We start from the raw sequence: 17,961 nt of genomic DNA on the forward strand, positions 1-17,961 counted from the left end.
ATAAATAGATAATTTCAAACAAGCTTAAAAAGAATTCTGAGTCACTGGCTGGATACCCAGCATCACACACACACACACACACGCACGCACGCACGCACGCACGCACGCACGCACGCACGCACGCACGCGCGTATCAATCTTTATACTACAATATCCCAGGGTTAGAGAAATAACTCAGTGGTTAAGAACATGTATTATTCTTGCAGAGCACTGAGCTCACTCCCAGCAACCATATCAGACAGTTCACAACTGCCTGTAACTCCAGCTCCAGTGACCTAATAGTCTCCTGACTCCCCCAGGCATGTACACACAGAGACATGGATGATGGATGGATGGATGGATGGATGGATGGATGGATGGATGGATGGATGGATGGATGGATTGGCAGGAAGTCAAGTTGATAAATAAAAATTTAAAAATACAATAACTGCTTGATTTTCATTGTTATCTTTTATTATCTTACAATATATTTCAAAAATGCCATTATAGTTGCCTTGAGTTCTCTGAGAGTCCTTGAACACCTAGACACACACAAACTTCAGTCCGAAATACCAACCGACCTGGACCATCACTACCAAAAGGGCTATAGTTTTTAAATAAATGTGTGACAATGCAAAATAAAATAAAAACCTGTTGAAACAGAAAGTAAACTTTGCTTTAATGGATATAGAAAGGAGGTGATTTGTTGTTTTGTCTTCAACACGTCTGGTTCTGGCAGCAAGCAGTTATACAGCTTAGCGATGTGCCCTGAAAATGTCTGCTTTCTGCTTGTACATAGCACTTGAATCAGAGACCAGACGTGGGGAAAATGCTCTAAATGCCTTCAACACCCCCCTTCCAGAAAGCCAAATGTTAATGAACTTAATGGTCTCATGGGCCATAGAATTGTACGGTTATTTCTCCTCAGCAACACTGGATGGCTTCAATGATCTCTAAGAGAGAGACAACAAAGACGTAAGGAAACCCTCCAGGGTCTAACTTCCCTTCACTTTCTCCAAGTAGCAAAACAGCAGCTCTACCTGGTAAAGATGCATTTCAGTTTCTTCCTGTTAGTTTTAATGATGTTGCCTTTAAATAGATTTAGCTGACTTCTAAAAAGAAATATTAGTTGTCAAATATGTTAGAATTTTAAGAAAGCATCGCATACTTGTACTTCAGTCTTAAAGAAAAACACAAGTGTATGTCTCTATGTATACATCTTACCTTCATTGAAGTCAGTTTTCTGGATAGATATGAAAAATAAGAATAAGTGATCAGTGCTGGCTTTCTTTCTCTCTAAGCAATAATGTGGATCCTGTTTTAGTCAAACTGACTGCAGTCCTTTCTTAATAACCACAAAAAGGCAATAAGCCCAGCATCTCTGGGATGGGTATGTGTTGATGTCTGACATCAGACCAACCAAGGTGGCACTGTGGCATTCTAGGCATCCAATTTCCTTTTCAAGTTTGTCAGTTGTTTAAACTATTAATTTTCTCTAGCAGGATACAGTGTCACCACAGAGTAAGGCCAAGAGACCATCTGCTGCTCAAACATCACAGTGGACTTAATTCTTAAAAGCCACTCTAACCGGTGAGCAGGAGTCAACAGAGCCAGGCTTGGCCACATTCAAATCCTCCCAAAAGCACTTTACAGCAAATGTCCCTGTGTTTTAACTGGTCTACAGTAATCTTATTAAAATTACAGCAAGTATGACTGTACAGCTTTTTGTAGAGGTTTTTTTTTTTCTTTTTAGGTACTTCTATGTTCAAATGAACACAATTCCATTTGCAAAATGTAATTGCTAATGTCTTTTCCATAAAACATGGTTGGCAAAATAAAAAAGGCACAGAAGGGACTAAGTAGGTATGTTTTCACCTTTCAGAGAAGGGTACCAAAGCACATGTCAAATATCGTTCATGAAGAAAAGCTGAAAAATAATATATTCGGTAATTCATGCACAACTTGAGCTACGCAAAACTTTTTAGAAGTCTCCTGAGGCTTGAGGAGAAAATGAGTTTTCCAATCACATGCTTCTGTGAAACAGAATATAAAGCTACACATACATTTGGTTTTAACAGTGGACCCATGTTTTTCAGAACAAAATGTGAGGCAATTAAGCAAAGGAAAACAATACCAAAATACCTTCATAAACAAACTTGACCTGTAGCCTCTGTCTTGTGCGGAAAATGTCCAATAAGATGTAAAATGCAGCATACATAGTCATGTAATCTAGAAACTTTCCATGATAATTTATTGCAAATTGCACTTGACAGTTCACCACAACAATGGAAAGCTGGCCCCCTGTTGGTTTGCACAGTCCTTGAGCCCAAACTGAAGTTGAAGTCACCAGTAAAATGATCTGGATAAAAAGTTTGCAGCTGTGCTCAACCAGCTGGCTCCACCTTCAGGGTGTGATCCAACCCGGGACACTGCCTTGTCCTGCTCCTTTGAGGGACTCTCATCCTCAGGCAGGTAGTCAGGTAGCTCTGTGTTCTCTTCCACTTCCACAGGGGCATCCTGAAAAGGGACCAGCATCTGACACGGAGAAGCCGGAAGAGCCATTACAAACCAGCCTAACACGACACATACATCCCCCAAGTCACATCCTCATTCTAAGCACCATCTTCATTCCCAAGAGTCGCAAGGGCTCCGAGTCTAATGCTTTCTCCTTTCATGAAGTCAGTCTGTCTGGGTTCTAGGATAGGAGTAACCTATCAATGTAGAAATGGGTTAAACAGGGGCGGGGGCGCTTTGAACACATCTGTGGGAAGCCAAAGGAGCTCACAGCTGACAGATGCATTCCTCCTCATCACAGAAGCTAGTACTCACCATATTTACTTGTTCAAAAGGTGTACTTTTATTTTCTTGGATTGGCAAAACTAGTTCAAGTTAGAAAGAAAGTACTGAAAGAGCATAAGGAAATGGTGTCCTTTACCCATACATGTGCATCACAGCTCCACTGCGCTCAAGTTCGCCTTACAAGAGCACTCTGAACTTCAGAACAAATTTTCTATACTACTAAGACAGTAATTAACTGTTTATTAATATAGACATGAATTTCATAACTATTCCTCTACAAATGTTATAATTTTCTAATCATAAAAATAACCACGAGCCCCAGTTTGGTAGGACTAGAGTAAAGTACAAGTTTACCTCTTCCCCACTCTCGCTCTTCACAACTTGCTGAGCTTTCATGACCTTGGTTGATGCTATTGCTGACGCCAGAGCCTGGGCCGGGAAAAAGGAGCAATTCTAAATGGTGATGTGCTAAGTTACAACTTCATGCATAACATCATTCAGTTGTTGAAAGTACTAACCTCTGCTTTCAAATCTGAACGGATCCGCACCACGCATCTTTGAACAGCCATTTGAAAAGTAAAGCTAATAACACCTTTAATTTTTAACAAAGCCTCTTCACATAGATTTCGTCGAGACTGAAAAAGTGAAGGCAAACAGTTACTAAAACAGGCAGAGGAAAGAAAACAGCTCAAACCACATACCCTACTCATCAGTGCTGACTCTGTCCCTTTTAAAACACTAAGGAACAGACTTATACAAACCCACATGTCAAGGCCTACTGCACACATAAGCTGTAAGGTGTAGCCTACTACATTAAGCCTCCACAACAGCTAATTCCTATGCTGGAAATTGCAAGGAATTGAGTAATGAAGGTACATGCTTGTCTGCATAAGCATATCTAACACAGTAACAGCAGCAGCATTATAATCTTACGGTGCCACAGAGAAATATGTGGTCCACTATTAACAACATGTCATGACATGAAACATTGCTATGTGTTAACTGAACTAGGTCTGGATTCCAACTTATCAGTAATTCCTAGCATATTTCAAACTCCATTTTTGGGGGGAGCTGGGGGTAGTCCTGGCTGTCTTGAAACCAGGCTGGCCTCAAACTCAAGAGATCAGCCTTCCTCTGCCCCCCCGAGTGCTAAAAACTTTATACTATCACCACCTAGCTCAAACTTCAATATTAATATGAGGTTTAATAATTTCTAATACCAGAAAGACATCACCCAATGCTAATTAATATCATAGAAAGAACAAATGAATAACAGGACAAAGTGCTCAAAAACAGAAGCAGAGGTTCCTGAAGCTTAAAGGTGATCAAACTGCAGTCCTTCCCATTTCTGTGCCGATCTCCTGAGACAGCCACACTCCTTTACCTACATATCACCTGACCGCAGCTTAATGATGAGACAGAGTCGACAAGTGCAACAGAGAGCATAGGGCATGCCTGAAACAGTCTATTCTAGTTTAAGAATCTCTAGCTGGATTTGGTTTTCTCTTATTTTGGGCATGCAGCAGGAGGGGTTTGAAGAGGGGGTAGACCTGAAAGAACGGGAAAGTGACTGTGATTGGGGTATATGATGTGAAATTCCCAAATGGTCAATAAAAATATGTTGGAGCCGAGCAGTGGTGGTGCATGCCTTAATTCCTGCACTCAGGAGGCACAGGCAGGTGGATTTCTGAATTCAAGGCCATCGTGGTCTGCAGAGTGAATTCCAGGAAAGCCAGCGCTACACAGAGAAACCCTGTCTCGAAAAAAAACAAAAAACAAAAAACAAAAAAACAAACAAAAATATATTGGAAAAAAATCTTTAGGGTTATGTTAGAATTAAAAGCATCTGGAATTTGAGTCATTGTCCCTTATAAATAGTTCATCATTCATGGCAATACCAAGTATTATCAATATTATCTTTTTGGTTTTTATTTTCCTCTGTTAGTATTGACACTGTAACACATGGCTATTGGAAGATATTTGAGCACACCGAGACTATGTTGTTTACTGGAAAAACCTGTTTCTAGCTGTGGTGCCTCACCCCAAGCACACATCTTTAATCCCTCTGGCTGGAATACAGAATTGCCCTTAGTACACACATTTAATCTCAAACAATGAAAGTAAAGTTAGTTTGTAGAAGGAAGTATCCATTTGAAAGTTATGTCTAATTGAGTGGCAGACAAAGTGACCAATCCGAGAAAGATTTGACAGAATAGGATATATCTAACTCTCATGAGGAGAGGGAGGAAAGGGAAACTACTTAAGAAAGCAATGCAGACAAATGGACGGATGACAGACAGACAGGAAAAGGAGGAAGTTTTACCACAAGAGTTTTATAGAGACAGGTTGAAGAGAGAACAAGGTAGACACAGGTGAAAGCAGGATGAGTCAGAGAAGAACAGAAGATTAGAAGCCAGAAGATTAGAACAGATTGCCAGAGTTAGTTTGAGGCCAAGCAAAGGTGGAGAGGCTGAGAGAGCCAGACTGAATCAGTCAGTTAGGAGAGGAATTTAAGACAGAACAGCTGAGTTGATCCAGCTAGCCAGAGTACTGAAAGAATAAGCAAGAGTGCGACAGTTCCGCAGTAAGTCTCAGAAGCTGAAAATATTCTAGGCCTAGATCAGATTGTACAGAGGCTAGAAGCTCTCAGTTCTAGGACTGACAGAGACAGTAAGCTTCAAGACAACAATTACAACAGGAGGGTAATAGATACCTTTACACATGACCTTTATACTCTAAAGCAGGGTGCTAATTATCCCACTTCACCACATCTTATTCGATTTGTCTTTTCTCATTATCACTATCCAGTGCCTGTAATTAAGAAACTGCCTTTTTCTTTGACCTTCAGGAGAGTATCCTCATCAATTCAGCTATATTTCAGATTTTGGCAAGCACGGTCACAATGACTGTATATTGGCCTATATTTGTGAGCAGTTACGTTTGAGTGTGTGGTATATATGAGAGAGGAGGGTGGGAGGCATGTATGTATTTGCATATGTACACTCATGTATGCACAGAGGATACAACTCAGGTCCTCATGATTGCACACCAAATATTCTTATGTGCTGAACCTCACCCCTTTGGGATTTTGTGTTAACTTTGGAAAGTGACTGTTTCTCATTCTCAACATAATCAACAGGATACACTGGAGATATTTTATGTATATTAATGCATTCCACTTAATCAATTTTCATTTATCAGAAAATTTCTAGAATTTTCTAGAAATGTTTTGGGCTTTTGTAGCTCAGTTTCAGTAAGTTATTTGTTAACATATTTGGTCCTGTCACAGAAAATAAAGACTGTAGAAGCACCCCCTAATACACACATACGTATTTACTAAATCTTAAAACCTTATGTTTGAGTCCCTAAATAAAGCGAAAGGTTATGAATTGTCTTTATAAAAACAATTAAGCAATTTAAAATACAGACAAAATGCTATTGAAAAAACAACCTCCTGATGCTTAGATATTGGAAAAGTAACATCTCTGAAAGAAGAAACTGAGGTGAGCAAAATGAAATTGATGCTAATCTTGGCTGTCAACTGGACAGAACTGAGAAATGAGCAGGAGATTAGGAGAGCACAGCTTGTGGCCAGAGAAACAGCTTAAGGGTTAAATAAGAGCCCTGGCTGCTCTTCCAAAATAAGTAGGTTCAAGTCCCAGAATCCACATGGCAGCTCACAACCATCTGTGGAGGATCCAACACTCTCTTCCAGCCTCCATGAACTCTGTACACATGTACACAAAAGGAACATCTCTAGTATGTAGTATGTTGTCTGTGAGGGCATCCCTTACGCTGCAGCCCCAGACAGAATAAAAATAGAAAAGAAGAAAGCCCCTGCAGATACTCCCGCTTCTAGGGTAGCCAGCCACCTCTACTGCCCTAGCCCTATCCACAGACATTGGCACAGCATATTTCAGGCCCAAAGCCTCAAGGCTCAGGAATCATGAACTAAAAGCTATAAGCCAAAATAAGCAACTCCTCTCTTGAGTTATTTCTGTTAAGTAGTTTGACATAGCAACAAAAAAATCTAACAAAAACCAACCAGAACTCAGAAGCCTCCCTGAGTTCAGGACCAAGTTAAGGGACGTAAAATAAAGCAACTATAATTCTCAGGGCAAAGCAAATTAATAATGAGAGGAGGACAAAAGAGGAAGGAGCCACACAGAGAGACAGCCACTGTCTCCAGAGTCAAGTGTGCAGTGGTCACTGCGAGCTGACTGATGGTCAGTACATGGATGCTAGGAGGCAACCCGAGACTGAGCAAAACTCTGCTGGGGAGGAGCAGAAAGAACAACTCTATGGGCTCACACTAGGTTAGGAATGCATCATATCCTCATGGACTACACTAGACAATAACTGTAAGTCCACAGGGTAGGAAGAACATTGCCTCAGTAGTGTACCAAACGTATCCCTAGGTTGAAAAGCATGGTCCTACATAATAAAACTTTAAAACAGAGCTCAAGACCCAACCACTAACAAGCAACAGTCGGTTCACAATAAAGCTGAGCAGGGATAGTGGGGCACAGCTTTAGTTCCAGTTCTCAGAAGGCAGGGTAGCAGCCTGGTCTACAGAGGGAGTTCCAGGACAGACAGGGATTTACAGAGAGACTCTGTCCTGAAAAACCAAACAAAACAGAATACAGCTGAGGAGCAGTTACAGGCTGTGCATACAAATGAATTCTGTGTTCCACAAAGCACAAAATATCTGCCACCAGACATTCAAAAGAAGCAAACAAACACTACACTAAACTAGAAAAGCCAATATATTCAGAAACAATACAGGTGGTGGAGTTAGTGCACAGGGGCATTAACAATTTTCCTAAAATGTTTTCTACGTTCAAGAAGAGAGAGTGTAAATGTGCAATGGTGGCATCATAAAATATCTAAGTTAAAACGTGAAAATACACTGTAAAAACAATGTTTATAAGACACACTGGGGAAGAAGAATAACAAACTCAGCACTCAGAGAAGATATTAGGAACACAGAAACAGAACCGATGCTAAGTGTAAGAGAAGGGATGAAGTAGACAGGACCCCAGTGAACTCGGACAGCACGTAATTAAGAATCCCTGACAGATCCAGGAAAAAGGGAGAAAATTTTGTTTTGAAGATATGATGGGAAAATCCATACAAATTTGCCACAAATTTAAATTCACAAAGCCAAGAAGTTAGATAAAATGGAAACAGAAAAACACACAAAGAGAAGACTGGGCTCCTGCTAGCCGGAGAGCTTCAAACTCAGATTCCAGAGCACAACCCTATCATCCAGATGCTGTGCGCCCTAAAGCTGGCTGGGCAAGGCTGCTCTGCCTTGGCCCAGGAAAGGGACATCCACATCAGTCAAGCCAGTAAGGACCGAGGAGCAGGCAGTGCAGGAGCAAGAGGAGGGAGAAAGACAAATGACAGCAGGATTCTGAACACAACATGGTGTGTGGCTATTTCAAAGTGCAGTAGAAGAAAGTCAACATGGAGTCCATATCCATCAAAAATAAAACCATTTTAAGCAAAAGTAAAAGGAGGGCTTTGGAACATATGAAAATCAAGTTGAAAAGTTGACTGTTTAAGTTGCAATAATGAAGGCTATAGAACTGTTGGGAGGGGGGAGGGGAAGAGAGGTAAAAGTCAGGCAAGAAAGTAGAGGAGAAGGGGGATGGGAGAAAGTGGGTAGGCAGGGAGGCAAGGGGAGGGAAAAGTAGAGGGGGGAGAGGAGGGAAAAGAGGGGGAAAGAAGGGGCTGGAAGAAAGTGAACAAAGAAGGTGATGGGGGGAAGGGGGAGGGAGGAACTGGAGGAGGAAGAGGGAGGGAGGAGGTGGATAAGTGGAGGGGGAAGGGGATGGGAGGAAAGGGAAGAGAAGAAAATAAATAGTTGCTCTGAAGCAGCTAGACGGAATAACAGATTGAGAGCATGAAAAAAATTCTTAAATGAGAAAAATCTTTATCAAAAGGCGGTTCTTGGCACATTTTGGGGACTACTCCCTGCTGCTAAGAACTGTTAACTTTATTTCTCAATAAAACCTTGGTGTCCTTTAAAAAAGTTGGTTCTCAGTCCCAGCACAGCAACATAATCCTATAATTAGAGCATACAGCATTCCTGAGGCTGAGGCAGAACTGCCTGAGTTCAAGATCAACCTGGATACAAAGTGAGACCAGATCTCAAAACAAGCAAAACAAACAAATAAAATCAAAAAACAAACCAAAAAGTCCAAAACCACAGAACTAATGATAACAGGATGAGCTCAAGAGTGCCTGCTACCAGGTCTGAGGACCAAGGCTTGATCCTAGGACAGGCGAGAAGCAGCCTCCGCTCACTGTCACATGTGCACCCCTGCCCGCCCACCCCCAATTTAAAATGTAATAAATGTAATAGAACATTTGGGTCTTTGAAAAGGTCAATGAGACTGGTAAACCTTTAACTTCCAAGAAAAAGCCAACGACTCAACTCAGGAATAAAGAAGGAAATATTACTGCCAACCTTATAAAAATAAAACGTTATGAAAGGTTAAGTATCTTTTGCCTGGTCTTGGGATCCATTCGTATAAAATAAGGTTTACAAATCTGTGTTGGGCTTCAAACCAGGGACCCCTAACACTTACCCCGTTAACACACAGGCTAGTCCACTGGCCTGTTCTCAAGGACCTAGCAACTGCTTGCATCATCACCTGCCTGTACCAGGTGTGTGCTGTGTACAAAAAGGGCCCTCCAGTCACCCCAGACCCATCTCTCCATCTCCGTTTCCATTTCCCACTCCCTCCCTCCATCCCTCCCTAGGTTCCTCTTCCTTTTGAGTTCTCTCTAGCTCCCTCTCTCTCTCCCCCACCCCTCCCCCACCCCCATCCCTCTCCATCCCTCTCTGTCTCCCTGTCTACATAGTGATTTTTCCTGGCCCCATTTTCAGTGAACCTGTCAAGAGCTGCTTTTATATCTGTAATTTGGCCTGAATTGGCTTATTTCATGAAATTCTCTTATCTCATAAGAGAAAACTTATTAATCAAAAATAAAATTTTACTTTCCAACTCCAAACCTTTTTGAGCATCACATTGATATTTAAAAAATAAGGTCTGTAAAGAAATGTTCAACATCCTTAGTCATCAAGGAAATGCAAATCAAAATAACCCTGAGATTCCACCTCACACCAGTCAGAAAGGCTAAGATAAAAAAACTCAGGTGACAACAGATGCTGGCTAGGATGTGGATTAAGAGGCACACACCTCCATTGTTGGTGGGATTGCAGGCTGGTACAACCACTCTGGAAATGAGTTTGGACATAGTACTACCAGAGGATCCCGCAATACCTCTCCTGGACATATATCCAGAAGATGTCCCAACCGGTAAGAAGGACACATGCTCCACCATGTTCATAGCAGCCATATTTATAATAGCCAGAAGCTGGAAAGAACCCAGATGTCCCTCAACAGAGGAATGGATACAGAAAATGTGGTACATTTACACAATGGAGTACTGTTCAGCTATTAGAAACAATGACTTCATGAAATTCTTAGACAAATGGATGGAACTAGAAAATACCATCCTGAGTGAGGTAACCCAATCACAAAAGAGCACACATGGTATGCACTCACTGATAAGTGGACATTAGCCCAGAAGCTCAAAATACCCAAGATGCAATTCATAGACCACATGAAGCTCAAGAAGGAAGATCAAAGTATGGACTCTTCAGTCCTCCTTAGAAGGGGGAACAAAATACCCATGAGAGGAGTTACAGAAACAAAGTGTGGAGCAGAGAATGAAGGAAAGGCCATCCAGAGACTGCCCCACTTGGGGATCCATTCCATATACAGTCACCAAACCCAGACACTACTATGGATACCAACAAGTCCTTGCTGATAGGAGTTTGATATAGCTGTCTCCTGAGGGGTTCTACCAGTGCCTGACAAATACAGAGGTTGATGCTCTGAGCCAACCATTGGACTGAGGGTCCCCAATGAGGAACTAGAGAAAGAACCCAAGGAACTGAATGGGTTTGCAGCCCCATAGGAGGAACAACAATATGAACCAACCAGTATACCCAGAGGACCCAGTACACCCAGTAGTCCCAGGGACTAAACCACCAACCGAAGAGTACACATGGAGGGACCCATGGCTCCAGCTGCATATTTAGCAGAGGATGGCCTAGTTGGTCATCAATGGGAGGAGAGGCCCTTGGTCCTGTGAAGGTTCTATGCCCCAGTATAGGGGAATGCCAGGGCTAGGAAGCAGGAGTGGGTGGGTTGGTGAGCAGGGGCAGCGGGGAGAGGATAGGAGGTTTTTAGAGGGGAAACCAGGAAAGGGGATAGCATTTGAAATGTAAATAAAGAAATCATCTAATAAAAAAAAAAATGAAAAAAAATTTGGACATTGAAGCAGTTCAAAACTTGAATTTTTAGTTCAAGGGCATTTAGCCTTACAAGCAATGTGAATAACTGTTTGTCAATATTAACAACCTCAACAAAATGTAAACATTATTACAAAGACATAAACAATCAAAACTTACTAAAAAAAGGGGGGGGGAGGGTAAGATAAATAGATCTAATAAAGCATGTAAAGAGATTCAATTAATGGTCAAAAAAACTGTCCACAAAGCAAAGTCCAGAGCCAAATGATTTCAATAAAATGTACAAATATGGGGCTGGAGCATAGATGGCTCAACGGTTAACAGTATACACAGTCAACGTTGCACAATAAAAGACCACTTAAAACTGGACAAAGAACAAGGAGGAAATGAGTATTTCCCTCAAATATAAATCTGAAGTGAAAGATATAAATCAACCCCAATTTAACCACTAAAGCAATGACCAATACACGTCTAAAATGTTGCTCCACACCACTAGTTATCAGGAGACTATAGATCAAAACCATTAAACCTCAAATCTACTAGAGGATGTGGAAACACTAGGCCCTCGCACAATGCTGGTTGAAATATAATACTGTGCGGCCACTGTGAACAATCCGATGGTTCATGAAAAAAGTTAAGCTTACATACAATTACCATGTCTGAGCAATGCCACTAGGTATACACCCAAGAAGACGCTGACACCGTGCTTTAAAAGAAGTTATAACAGACAGGCTCTTTTCAGGTCTCTAAGAGCCAATATGTAGAAACACAGCAAAGTAGTACTGCAGACCACTCGATGGAATACATATGAAGTGATGCTCACATCCATGATACTGATGAGCCCTGAAAAGTCATGCTAACCACAGAGCCTTTTAACACCTACAGGACCCTATCTCCTTTCTGACTTTCCTAAGTTATACCTCATCTACATAAATCATGCACAGCTCTAATTAGACCTATTTACAAGTCTTACATTTCTGTCAGTTCAGATGTTTCATTACACATTCTTTAAGTCCTACTATTACAGTTAAAACTGCTATATATGCTGATTAACCAATATCTTTAGCATAAGATGACCTTTTTTGTCTTAAGTATAAACTATTAATATTGCAAATTTTTCTTAGAACGTGTTAGCAAGTGACTGCAAAGAACATGTTTGGTGATGCCATTTCTCATTGTTGTCCTATGAACCACATCTACAAGTCTTACCGTATCATCGAGACCATCTATGTGCAAAACTACTGTTTTGGCCCGTTTATTTGTAGTTCCCAAAAAAAACTGAGCTTTCCTTCTACGGGAATTCATTTCATTAAAACTATCACCATCAGCCAGATTGGAGGATTGAAGGATGTCATAGATTTCTGAGGCCAGAAGTTTTGTTTCTCCTGGAGTTGTAGTCCTTGAAAAAAAAAAAAAAAAGCATAAAGTTACTTTTACTGGTTTTATAATTGTACTTCTTAATTTTGATGAGTTTTACTTCATTCAGCCTGATACCTTGTTCAATTAAAAAGAAACACCAATGAGTCTTAGAATCACCAATAATGGGAACTGGTGATACAGTTCAGATGTCAGAGTGCGGGGCTAACACGTATAGAGCTCTGTATTCAGTTTCTAGCAGCATCACATTAACAGCGTACACCTGACTCCTGCTACAGTAACCACGTGCAGGAGAAGGAGGAAGCAAGTTCAAGGTCTTCCTTGGCTACACAAGTTTGATACCAATCTATAATACAAGATTCTGATTCAACAAATGAAAAGGAAAGAATAAGAATCATCAATAAATGTAGAAAAAGCATTTAGCCTATAAGATCTCCCTTCAACTTTTTTTTTTTTAAGAGTTATTTATTTATTATATGTAAGTACACTGTAGCTGTCTCCAGACACTCCAGAAGAGGGTGCCAGATCTCGTTACGGATGGTTGTGAGCCACCATGTGGTTGCTGGGATTTGAACTCTGGACCTTCAGAAGAGCAGTCGGGTGCTCTTACCCACTGAGCCATCTCACCAGCCCTCAACTTTTTTTAAAGGTTTATTTATTTATTTAATGAGTACACTGTAGCTGTCTTCAGACACACCAAAAGAGCGCATCAGATCCCATTACAGATGGTTGTGAGCCACCATGTGGTTGCTGGGATTTGAACTCTGGACCTTCAGAAGAGCAGTCGGGTGCTCTTACCCACTGAGCCATCTCACCAGCCCTCAACTTTTTTTAAAGGTTTATTTATTTATTTAATGAGTACACTGTAGCTGTCTTCAGACACACCAAAAGAGCGCATCAGATCCCATTACAGATGGTTGTGAGCCACCATGTGATTACTGGGAATTGAACTCAGAACCTCTGGAAGAGCAGTCAGTGCTCTTAACTGCTGAGCCATCTCTCCAGCCACTCCCTTCAACTTTTTACACAGTCCAGGCTAACTTTCTCTCCCTCATTCTGATGGTTGTGATTAAAATGGCCCCCACAGACTCATAAAGAGTGGCACAATTAGGAGTGTGGCCTTGTTAGAGAAAGTATTTCACTGGTGGGTGGGTTTTGAGGTATGGAATGCTCAAGGCAGACCCAGTGTCACTCTCTCTTCCTCCTGATCCTCATTTAGAACTCTTAGCTACCTCTCCAGCACAATCTCCTAGTTTCATTAAAAACATGACTGAGATTCATAATCGATCCTAGCGCGGCACAAAACTACATTTAATTGAAATCATTAACTAGGAAACCAAGTAACAAGATCAAGTTACCAAATTTCTTTGGACCACTACTACCACAATTCTTGTTCAAATCATCTTTCGTTTATTGGTTCAGGTAGCTTAAGCTATTTTTAAAGTTGAACTGTAGAGGCAGAGAGCTGAAGTACAAATAATTTTCAATGTTTGAAAAAGGTCCAAAGAGATGGAAACTGCTGGCAAGCACATTAACAATGCCATTTCAAGAAATATTAGCAGGGTCAGGAAGAGAGCTCAGTAGGAAAAGTATGTGCCATGCGAGAGTAAGAAAAGGAGTTTGGATGCCCCATGCCCAAAGAGATTTCAGGTAGCAGCAGAGTTCACCTGTGATGGTCTGCCTGTAATCCTAACACTACGCAGGCAGACTAACTAGGCTAACTAGACTACCTATATTAACACACCATTCAAACACAAATGCTTCAAAGGCTTACTTTAGTGAACAGAGGTAACTTTTCCCAAGCTTGAAGGGCAGAAAAACAAACAAAACATGAAAGGAAACCTTCAAATACTAAGATCTACAGAAGCCAAAGGAACTGCAATGTCTTTCTGCCTCTTCTAGTTATCAATCCTTATTTCTACTATTAAAAGGATTGTGGGACCAAATTAAAATGGGTAATAAATATTTTACTAGTAGTAGAGCAAAGAATCACCATACAGTGAGGTAATTCAGCAGTTAAAGGTGCTTAACTCAAGCTATCCTCTCACTTCTACAACCAAGCACATACTCATATAAAATGGATGGGTGGATGGATGGATGGATGGATGGGTGGGTGTGTGGGTGGATGGGTGGGTAGATGGGTGGATGAATGGGTGGATGGGTGGATGGGTGGGTAGATGGGTGGATGAATGGATGGATGGGTGGATGGGTGGGTAGATGGGTAGATGAATGGGTGGATGGGTGGGTGGGTAGATGGGTAGATGAATGGGTGGATGGGTGGGTGGATGGATGGGTGGGTGGGTGGGTGGATGGATGGATGGGTGGGTGGGTGGATAGATGGGTGGGTGAGTGGGTGGATGGATGAATGGGTGGATGGATGAATGGGTGGATGGGTGGGTGGATGGGTAGGTAGATGGACAGAGGAAAACAAGATAAATAAATAAAGAACTTGTTGTTCTTCTACAGTCAATATAGCAAGTATAGCAGCTTTAGAACCACCATAAATCTGAGGGGCAGGGGATGCTGTTGCCAAGCAGCCCCTAGTAAGATCTGTCATTTCTGCTTAGTGCAGGACTACTGTAAAACACTTTGGTTTGCAGCTGCCCACTGGGATGGCTGTTGGGTCTATACTGTAACCAGAAACTGCATCCTTTCTTGTTGAATGTGTACTGTAATCTGGAGTATGCCCAACCCAGTTCCACCCTTCTTTATGCTTAAGACAATAACATATAACATTTCTAACTTTATCTCAGATCTTCTTCCTTGATGACCTACCAAGATAATGTCTTCAATTTCTCTGAGTAAACTCACAGTGGTCAGTCACTCGACCAATTTATCTTTTCCATATATATATGTATGTATGTGTGTATATATATATATATATATATATATATATATATACACACACACACACACTCTTTTATTACATCCTTGAGCCAACAGGGTAAAAAATTACCTTTACAGGTTAAATGTACATAACCTAAACTTACTTTAAATTTTTAAAATTCAAATATATATTTTAATTTTTTCAACATTATTTTGGTTTTTAAATGTGTTTTATTATGTTTATGTGTATGGGTATTTTGTATGTATGTATGCATGTGCACTACATGCATGCAGTACCTACAGAAGCCAAAAGAGAGGTTCAGGTCCCTTAAAACTGGCATTTTGGATACTTGTGAGTGACCACGTGGGTGGGGGAAGCAAGCCCGGGTCCTCAGGACAAGCAGCCAGGTGTTGTGAACGACTGAGCCTTCTCTTGGTTTTAGAAGCAGTCTCTATAGATCAGGCTGACTTCTAACTCCTGGCAATCCTGGTTCAGCCTCTCCCGTGCTGAAGTTTCTGGTATGAATGGTAATCACACCTGGCTCTCTGCCTCTGGAGGGCTGGGAGTAAAGGTGTGTGCCGCCACCACCTAGCTTCAACACTGGTTTTAAATCTAATTTTCCACATCTTTTTTTGTACCACTTACTTTGAACTTCAATAACTATGCCTGTTTAAGGAATACACATGCCACTAATTTAAAATATACAGATATATAGAATTATATCTATCAAGTTAAATGGCTCTATCAATCAGATTCATGATAACCTCACCAAAAGAACCTTTCCGTTTCCATGACCTTGATGACGGCTCTTTGAGTAAAGCCAGGATGCTGTAGTGACAAGGACAGGGCACCACGCTTTCCTCACGCAGATCCTCGGCTATAACTAGTTGTCTGGATGTCTGTTACCAAAGCAGCTCATGGACTTTATTATAGAGCTTCACTCAGCACACAACTCTCTTACACACACACATGCACACACGCACACCAACACTCGGCTCCATTAATAAAGTGATTGACGAGCATGAATGAATTCCTGAGTTCCTACTCGTGCACCACAGAATCTAGGTACTGTGGCACACACATAGCATACCAGCCCTCTGGAAGTAAAGGCAGGAAGATTAGCAGTTCAAAATAAAACATACACACACACACACACACACACACACACTGTGTATTTTAATTTTTAGACAGTGGCCTATGAGTGAGTAATTTCTTGATATCCTTTTTTAGCCAATAGGAAATATATGGATTTTAAATCCTTAAACCATAAACTCACAAACAGCAATTAATGAACTAGATAGTTCGATGGGAAGGAATATTTGAGATACTAAATAAAGGCCATGAATACTCAGCTGTCGTCAAATTTGAACAAAAACCTGTTTCCCTGTTTCTGTCACATTAGCTGCAAATACCCTAGTATTAACTCTAAAACTTAGTAGAGAAAAGCAAATCAATTTTGAAATATTTATTAATATTCCCAAATGACAGGATGCATACCATGTCAATATCTTAAATACAATATAAACATTTATAAGGACTGTAAATACCTACCATTTATCAGTAAAGACAAAAAACAGATAGGCATGGTGGCACATACTAGCTCTCAGAAGGCAGGGGCAGCAGATGTCTGAGTTCAAGGCCAGCATGGTCTGCAGAGCTAGTTCCAGGACAGCTAGGGTTACACAGAAAACTAATATTCATTAGCAAACAATTTTTGGATATAAAACCTACAGAAGCCTATCTTCTATTAGAGTTAAATTTTCTAAATAATACCTGACGCTTAAAAAAGAAAATAAAATTTGAGTCTTGGTTCAGTTTGCACAGAGCATCGTTCAGGGACCTCAGAGGATGCTACTAACATACTGTCTGCCTGCTGGACTTACTTCTGGATGACATTCTGCAAGCTCAGCATCATCCCCAGTTCTCCCTTCATCTTTTCTCTATTTGCACGGCATTCAGCCAAGTATCGTAGCGCCTGCAAATAAAACAAGAGTTGGTTCATACATCCGAACTGCTCAAAATTAATGTCACCTATAACTTACTGCAAGACCAAGAAGAAAATAAATGTTTTTATTTTCAGCATCAACTGATTTTTAATTCTCCTTTAACTGTGTCGTTCAAAGTAACCTCCTAGGGGCTGTGAAAACTAAACGTGCTGTATGAAACGAACATCCTGACCTTCTCTGCAAGGTCAAAACTAGGCTGCCCCACTTTATCATTTCATCCTGACAAGGCCACAAGGAGCTATATTCCATTAAGTAATCTCAAAAAGTAGTTCCAATAGCCATCACTGGCCCAGGTGCTTTTGCTCATTACTTAAAATAAATTGCTGGGGACAAAGCATACAGTGAACTTTATAAAATGAACTGAGTCCTGTTTTTACTATATGACACCTTTCAAATGTATTTTAAATAGAAAACAAACAAAACAACAACACAGGCAAAGTGGCAGTGCCTGCAATCTCAGCATGAAGGAGGCTAAGGTAGGAGAGTTTGCTGTGAGTCAAAGGCTGGCCTTTACTGCATAGTAAGTCTCTGGACACCCTGGGCTACAGGAGACCCTATCTCAAAACATCGGAGTAAGTAAAAAGAAAATTACGAGATGAACTAGTGGCCACATGCTGAGTTAGGCTAACTTTTTCAAGTTT

The 17,961-nt window shown here is 40.9% G+C and overlaps 1 protein-coding gene across 2 annotated transcripts in view; it reads right to left on the bottom strand.

Moving 5' to 3' along the window:
- Window positions 1–431: 431 nt before the first annotated feature.
- Window positions 432–17,961, bottom strand: part of Armc1 (armadillo repeat containing 1) — a 30,259-nt gene continuing 12,729 nt past the window's right edge. For both annotated transcript variants that reach the window (XM_021157671.1, XM_029475277.1), the window contains exons 3-7: window positions 17,198–17,289; window positions 12,320–12,509; window positions 3,297–3,413; window positions 3,133–3,207; window positions 432–2,514 (exon numbers count right to left, since the gene is read on the bottom strand). In XM_021157671.1, the coding sequence (XP_021013330.1) occupies window positions 2,323–2,514; window positions 3,133–3,207; window positions 3,297–3,413; window positions 12,320–12,509; window positions 17,198–17,289 (666 nt within the window). In that variant the 3' untranslated portion in view covers window positions 432–2,322. The remainder of the gene's footprint in view (window positions 2,515–3,132; window positions 3,208–3,296; window positions 3,414–12,319; window positions 12,510–17,197; window positions 17,290–17,961) is intronic.

This window comes from Mus caroli, chromosome 3 (assembly GCF_900094665.2).
Source record: "Mus caroli chromosome 3, CAROLI_EIJ_v1.1, whole genome shotgun sequence".
Taxonomy (NCBI): domain Eukaryota; kingdom Metazoa; phylum Chordata; class Mammalia; order Rodentia; family Muridae; genus Mus; species Mus caroli.